Below are 8,006 nucleotides of genomic sequence, written 5' to 3'. Positions count from 1 at the left end.
TTTGTCAAATGTTTTACTCAACAGTACAAATTGTCTCGTCGACACTGGACTTAATGCTAAATCAAGGCGTCGGCGTTAATTCAGGTTTCTCGTCCTTCATATCAAGGATATGTGAGAATATAAAAAGGGTTAAATTCAATATGATGGTTTTGCTTTTTAGAAATTGCTCAAACATCAACAGCAAAATTGCAACGAAATCGTTTGCATAAGTAAATCCTGCGCACCTCAGACAGAAAAGGCATTTTATTTGTGGTTGAATTATTTTTAGAGATTCTAGTTTTGATGAGATTTTTTTCTTGTTTTTTTAAAAGGCGTTATTTTGTCGAAGTAGTATATGTTAAATCACTGCAAAAATTACTAGAAACATCGTAATCAAAAGCAAGTTTGATAGCTTTGCGTATGTTTAAATTAAGCAAAAGCTGACATTCTATATATATGCTTTAAAAGTCTTTAAAGCCTCCATTAATAATGCTGCTTTTTTCCTAAACTAAATCTGCTCTGGTAGCTACTGTTTTCTTTAAGAATTGTTCAACATGGAAGATGACAATTTCTAGAGAGCGGTATAATCCATAATATATATGCACCTAACCATTTTGGATCACTGTAATACATTTTTAAAAGTGCGGAGATTTCGTTAGATTCACTTTTTGGAAGTCGAATGCGTTTTTGCTTTTCCTAGCTGAAAATTTGAAACTGCTTCGGAGTCATTAAAATATGCCGAATAGTTGATAAGTAGAGGAAAAATGATGAAAGAGTAAACAGCTTGCGCTAGTTTATTAAACAAATGTTATTAAGCATCAGCGAACCCTATTGGTATTCACCTTCTTCCTTCAAGAATGGCTTGGCAAATTTTGCAGCATAACAACAAGGCAAAAGCATCATTTCTAATGTAATTGCTGTTTTAGGGAAAAAGGCTGCATGAAATAACCTGCCTAGAAATCTTTTTTAAATAAAAAGGCGCATCAAACAGGTAAAGTGTGAAGATGGGCGAAGTAATAGAGAACTGTACTTGGGGTTTACTATTTATTATTCTTGTCGATTGTCTTCAAGCCATCTAAAATGCTAAAAACATGCAAACGGTTGATTTAGCTATGATTTAGTATTTATTGGCAAGGGATTTTAAGGATTTGGCTGCTGCCTGTACAGAAATGTGTAAAGTGGAGCGAAGAAGCCCCAAACTGCTCTAAGTCCAAATTAGCATGCTACAATTACTAACAAAACAACGGAATCGAAGCTAACTAAAATAAGATGCAATAAAGGGAGTTAAAAGAGTGATGAGCTTGTATTTATGTGTGCGCTATCATATTTGCAGCGTAGATATTAGATGAGGCCTGTACTCACGAAATATGGTTGTCTGGTTGAGATCCGAGAGCACGCAAGGCTGTTCCAAGCATACACATTCATGACGATTGGTTGATCTCGGCATTGTGGTGAGTGTGAGCCTACTTCGAGACTATCTTGACGTAAGGCTTAAAAAATGCTTGGAAAGTAGTCTCGAAACCACAAAATCTTAAAAAAAATAAAGCACAAGGGTTTTTTAGGGTTTTAGGCATCCCTAGTTGGGTTCAATGTAAGGGTTATTATATGACGCATATCTTTATTGCGTAGTTGTTTTACCTACTTTTGAATGCCTGCTTTTCAAATGCAAACCACTTAACTCATTGTCTTATTTAATAAACAGATTTTGAAACTAGTAATTCCTACCAGTTAATTTTCGAATGCTTGCTTTAGTTCTATTCGAATGCCCATAATTTTAAAACTATCTGCCAAAATTTCCCTCTTTTACTATGCTAAAATGAGATATCAATGGATTTTCTGTGCTCTAGCAATTTCAGTAAAGCTTTTTTTTATTCTGGAATTCGCCTACATTAAATTTGTGTTACCCTCCACCTAAAAGGAGGAATTTTACAAAGAAATGGTCTCTAAGTTGCAATTCTCCCCTAAATAAGAAGACCCACTTTTGACCAACTGGCTAATTTAACATAGTTTGTCAGGGTTGAACAAATGCTTAAAAACCAAAAGTGCAGCGGTATAAAATGGAATAAACTAGACTTAAAGTACACTGCCAAAAATCTTGAATCTCGATCAAAATTCTTCCTATGACTACACAAAGTGCTTATTACATAATGAATTTGTGCAAGTTATCAGTAGGGAAACAGGTTTTTACAGGTACAGTGACTGTTAATGTATATTGGCCTCACAAAGTCCAAATTGCGTTTTGAGCTGTTTAAATTTTAGACAGCACAATAAACTATCAAAACTTGAAGGAAACTGCGCTTTTCAAAAAGATTGTGCAAGTTTAAAATAAGTTGCAGCTCTAAATAAGCAATTTCTTTAATGTTTTTCTTTCTCCTTAGTCTGTAAACAAGTCCAATAGCACTTGCAGATTATGGCTTGGAGAAATTCCTTGCAAAGCAGGCTTTTGCACAAAATCCCTATTTTGTTGATAACAAGAGTCATTTCCACGCCCGTCAATTAGAGTGACGCCCTTTGATGGGTGGCAGTAGAGACTGAAATCAAAAAAGTTAAAAAATACGAGTGTATCACTGTAAGAAGCAATGTTTTCCAGACTCTAATGGTATCAGCTTGGAGCAGTAAACGCGGTTTTTACAAATTGTGGTATAAAGGCTCCTTAAATCTCAAAAAATCCTTACATACAAGTAACTAAAGGGATTATATTTGCTCTTTGAAATTACCTACCTGCTGTTATTTAGGCTGTGCTCTGGAAATGCTATTTATATGCTCACCCTTGCAGGGTTGGTGAACACTCCAAAAAAAATATAGCTGCACTTCCAATATAATTGGTGGCCATAAAATCATTTTCGAGGTTTAATGCATACCTAGCAATTTAGAAAATCTCTGATTTTGCTGTAAAATGCAGCTGGGCATCTAAAACAGATATCTGCCGCAGACAAAAGGTCAAATATATACTATCCCCCTTCTAGTAAAAACTAGGCTCTAAAATTTTTTCTTGGTATTTTTGTTAATATAAGTTTAACTTGGAACTCATTCTTCCCTTAAAATCCAATAAGCGGATAACTACGAATACCTCAGCCAAACGAAAGCAATTTATGATTGTGCTAACCAAAAATTTGGCACAAAGTCTACTCAATGAAAAAAACTGGCTAAACAACCTTAAGGGCACTTCCATTCGAGATCACCATAACCTTACTAAAATACTATAAACATTTTGGGAAAGAAGGCTGTAAAAGCAACTGTTTGAGCTCTGAGTGTTTATTGCAGCCATAGCAGTAAATTAGCAGCATTCTGTTTGGTTTTCTTCCTTACCAAAGAGGTATAAATGCAGAAAAACATGGCTTATTTTCCATTAGTATTTAAATTATGCGTTCAAATTGTTAAATTATGCTGTGAAAATGCAGGGCATTTAATTCGTCTATAATGCTTGGCATACCAAATGCTTTATTTCAAGCTTAAAAAATGCGGAGGATTTTTCTTAAGCTCTTTGATAGTACATACTGCCAAAGTGATGAAAGAGCTCACGGTGACTTCAATGTTTACACATTTTTTACAAATAAACGCTATAATGCAATCTGAATTAATCTTTTAGTTATAGTCATTTAATCTTTTCCCAAGTTGAAAGCCTCATTATTTTTATCTCACACAACTTAAAAAAAATTGCATGAGCAATAATTTGTTTTGTATCCTATTTTTTGCATTTAAAGCTAGACGAAATAATTTCTGCGGGGCTATCAACTTGTGTTTGTTCTTTTGACCCGCTTTGATTTGCCTTCATCAGAACGCGATAGGTAAGTGCTTCAGTGCCAATCACTCAAAAGCTATCCGTTCAGTTCTCCTCAATTTCTTGTTTCAACAATGACTTTTGTGTTCGCATTTTTAGCTAATGAATGGTTTTCACAACTTCAAATTTGACTATTTTTGGACAGATGGAAAGATTTTATTAATTAAATGCAGATCCTTATTTTACCTTTAAAATGAAATAATAAGGCATTTAAAGGGAATTCTAGGTCACGTTTCTCAAGCGAAATCACTTAAAACACTGCGGTGGCCGTTTGTAGTGACACAGTTGCAAATTCTCTGCAAACACGAAACAAGCACTTAAAGACAACGACTACCTTAAAAACGTTTTTTGCTGTACCCTTAATATGCTGTTCCCTCACTCCACTCACCTATTATAGGACGTATTGTGATGCATAGGTCCTTCCCTAAGGCGAAGGAACACAAAATTTTGGGGTAGAATGCGGATTACTGACGCGAAAAAGGAGACTGGGCTCCGGAAATGGTGAATCTGAGTTTCTTTTTTAAGAAAAAACCCTCAAGCAAAACTATACTTACATCATTCAATTGTTTATGAAAAAAGGTGATTAAGTTAATAATAAGTAGAATTTTGTAAAATTTTGAGCTCTGCTTCCTAAGGTTCAATGAATGTGGGATTTGACCCAGTCCTTTGATAGTAAATGTTAAAATTATCATTACTAAAAATTAAAACTATATTAATTTCTACGTTTTGTACGGAAGTGACAAATAGTGTGTGTTAAAATGACTCTACAATGCATTATAACATATGACTTCGGGGATACAACGGTGTTCACAATAAGAAAAGGTATAGAAATTTTTGTTGTTTTAAATTCATCTCTGGCATCAGACCCCTTGCCCACATAACCTGATTTGACAGGAATACACTACACTGTTCAAAAGATTGGTCAATCCGAAAAAAGGCTTTAAAAAGGGCCGCATATACATTTCGGATAATAACGCTTCTGTCTAGCCAGATGTGTCAAACACGATGGTTTATTGCCTAAATTAGCATCTATATAAATAAGTATTGCATAAAAATAAAACAGCAGACAAAATGACATACGAAAAGCTGGCCATCTTGCTTATTGACCGAAGCATATTTGCATATAAGCTGCCACACCGTGTCACTTCTAAAAATGCATGATGACAGGCCAACTCCAAATTCCATCGACAAAAACGATTTTGATTGTTTCTAAAGAAGAAGCGACAATTTTTCTCAAGTGGGGTTTCTTTATTGCATAAAATGCATCCTATCAAGATCAAAAATTTTCATATCAAGTGGGTAACAATAACTCCTTGCGTCGAGTATTTTGTCACTTTAGAGGAACTTATAAGTTACCACGAAATTTATGTGTCACCTCTCTTTTAAGCATGAGTGGATATTAACAACATGCCCCTTAGTACTCTCGCATGTAAAAAAGCGGCATGTAAGTGACAAATATCTTGTTTTTGAAGTAGTTTTGATAAAGCTCGTTCGCATTTGACTGAAACAAATTTATCTGTCCATGTTAAAGATTTATATTCTTAGTTTCTACAAATCATCTAAATATGTAGTTGTACATGTTATGGATATTTCAATCAAAACTTCAGAGGGTCGCCCTTTATATGAATGATAAAAGCAATTTTGGGTTGACTTATCGAAGTCAACGTGCGGTAATGTACAGACCGAGTGTAGAAGGAAGTAATGTACACTTCCACTGGGTAAAAAGAAGAGGTTGCGGATTATTTATTTTGCAAATTATTAACTATACGACTTACTGACTCCTTAAAAGCAACTTTTTTTGCTTCCCTTTTCAAAAATTACTCCTCTATTGAGTGATTTGTAACCGCAGTGCCATTTGCGACTGGTCTACTTAGTCTTTTGGATTTTCCGTTTATAAGAAATACTTTCATGGGACAACACCGGGTCAAAAATCGGTGAGAAATATAAGCCACCTGGCTATTATTAATAAAATAGACAGCTTAAACGTAGATTAAAACATGTTATAGGGAATGTTTGCACCTGTAAATTTTTCGAAAGTCTTTAAATTCTTGCACCGTGAGGCAGCAGAGGAACCCTCCATTCACAAACTGGTGCAGCCCGTCAATAATACACCGGAAGCGAATAATTTTGATGAGGATTGGAGTTTTCGTGAGCTAAGTCAAAAACGTAGTTGCTACGCCTTTAAATAACAGTTTCTCATGTATCGAATCACAAAGTGTGCTTTTAGTGGAGGAATCACCACTAATTGTTGATATGGTCATAGGAGATTCAAACTGCTCAGTACATGTTTTTGCACCTCTACTATTCATGTCACAAGTCTTTCATTACATTCCTATTAGGATGAATTACCCCTTGATGTGTTCCTTTAGAGAAATCTTCGAGAAGGTATAACATAAAATACTTGGTATATCCTTTATTGTATGAAAATAAAGAAAAACCTATTTTTTCATTATTTTTCCGAAAAAGGCATTCACGTTACTCCGAATGATGTACTGAATGGACCGTTCAATAGATAAATCTGACCCTGCTGCTTATGGCTCATGAAATCTTCGAAAATTTTATGATGTCTACTAAACGCCTATCGCTTGACAACTGTATCAAATTTGGAAAAAAGGTTTTGAGGGGATACCATGATTTTTGTCATATTCGTGGCAATTCATTCCTTTTCTTCTCATTTAGGCATGATCCTCAGAGCTCGACGCATTGAAGTGCGTGTCAGTAATTGCAATGATGGCATTTCTAGGGACTACTCACAAGTCAGAAATTTAAGTCATACATAATTATTTCATGTGACATGGGAATCACTTGATATTAACACTGGTAATTTACCTCATCAACTCCATCTCTTCTTTGACAATGTGCCTTGTAGGAGTAGGTGGTTGTCTACAACAAGGAAACTTCACTTTGCCATCGATATTTGTGGGCAATGGGCCCCATATCAGAGCTCTTTAAGGAAAGAAATAGCCAAAAGCGGAGCCAAAGAGCTAATATTTTATAGCTACACTTTCTGGCCGCTTCAACCCAACTCTAGTGCTTCGATGCCATGTTTTTGGTCATAGATCAGCCACGACAGACTTCAGGGATACGTTCATACAAGTGGCGTAGACAGCTTCAAAATGGGCTTTTAAATTGCTAGAAGAAGATCCTACTTTAACTATTAATTGACTTCCTGGGGAGCATCCAAGGTCGCGAAGCAAATGTGTCCAGTTGTCTGTTCGTTTTTACTTCCGATCTTCCCATCGTGGGATTAGGAATGACTTTTGAATTTAAACTTTCATAAACAGACGTCCTTACCGCTGACTAAATCAAAAGGAGACATTAGTTCCTTTTAATACTTCAAAGGCACGTGCCACTTCATCCCCAAATACCCGTTTGTGCTTTGTGGATGTATATTCGGCGGGTGATAGAGGAAATTTTTTCTGGGAGCTGTTTACTTTCTAAAGATTAAATAATTACGACCAAACATTTTCTTGGGAAGGAGCTGGGACAAGTCATTCAGACGAAAATATCGTTTTGTCAGATATTGCAGGATCTAATACCACATACACAAAAGTCGCTCTTAAATAGATTGCATTTTGGATGGAAAAGGAGGCGGAAAAATGCGATATTGCTTTAGACTTACCCCATCCTCCATATTTTTCAAATAATGATGCGCAAATCTTCCTGTCATTCTATAACCACATGACTGTATGCAAAAAGGTGGGCCGCGTGTGCCTAACATTGGACATTTAACTATCTTCTGGAGATAAAATAATTAAAATAGAGATTTTAGCAAGCTTACTTCCTGATGAGACTGGACTAGAGATTGTAATGACAGATATTTTAACGAATGAGACATTTTAAATATCTTTTTTGATTATTAATTTTTTACCAAATGAAATGAATTATCTTATTTTAACATCGATTTCAAACTGATGCAAACCTTTTTATGGAGTGAATTGAAGTTTGTTATTCTTTAGTAAGTGTTCAGCATCTTCCATGAATTTACGAACTGTTAGATGCAAAATGCTTTCTTACAAGTGCTTATTAGCTCTCTATTTTCAATTGCGGCGTTATCTTTTTCAAATCGCTCAGTAGTTACAACTTACTTATACATCAGGTATTCAACTATCATACTCTACATTTCTTTAAAAGAGTTAGCAAACTGGAAGGTGAGCACACTGAAACTGAAGCATTTTTTAGCATCCCAAATCCATTAAACAAAACAAACAGTCATTTTCAGTTAGTCGGAGGACATCGGTGGCAA

General features: G+C 35.3%; 1 protein-coding gene across 1 annotated transcript; it reads right to left on the bottom strand. All coding sequences in view use genetic code 11, as the record gives it.

Moving 5' to 3' along the window:
* Window positions 1-528: 528 nt before the first annotated feature.
* Window positions 529-3,329, bottom strand: EGR_05418 (hypothetical protein; the record flags this gene model as incomplete). The annotated part of the gene is made up of 6 exons (XM_024494667.1): window positions 529-601; window positions 645-768; window positions 822-932; window positions 2,452-2,510; window positions 2,748-2,840; window positions 3,289-3,329. The coding sequence occupies 6 exons, from the start codon at window positions 3,327-3,329 to the stop codon at window positions 529-531; spliced, it is 501 nt and encodes a 166-aa protein (XP_024350852.1).
* Window positions 3,330-8,006: the final 4,677 nt, after the last annotated feature.

The sequence above is a fragment of the Echinococcus granulosus genome, assembly GCF_000524195.1.
Source record: "Echinococcus granulosus chromosome Unknown EG_S00040, whole genome shotgun sequence".
NCBI lineage: Eukaryota > Metazoa > Platyhelminthes > Cestoda > Cyclophyllidea > Taeniidae > Echinococcus > Echinococcus granulosus.
The sequence above is the reverse complement of the archived record's forward strand: the minus strand, read 5'-3'. Positions and strand labels throughout refer to the sequence as shown.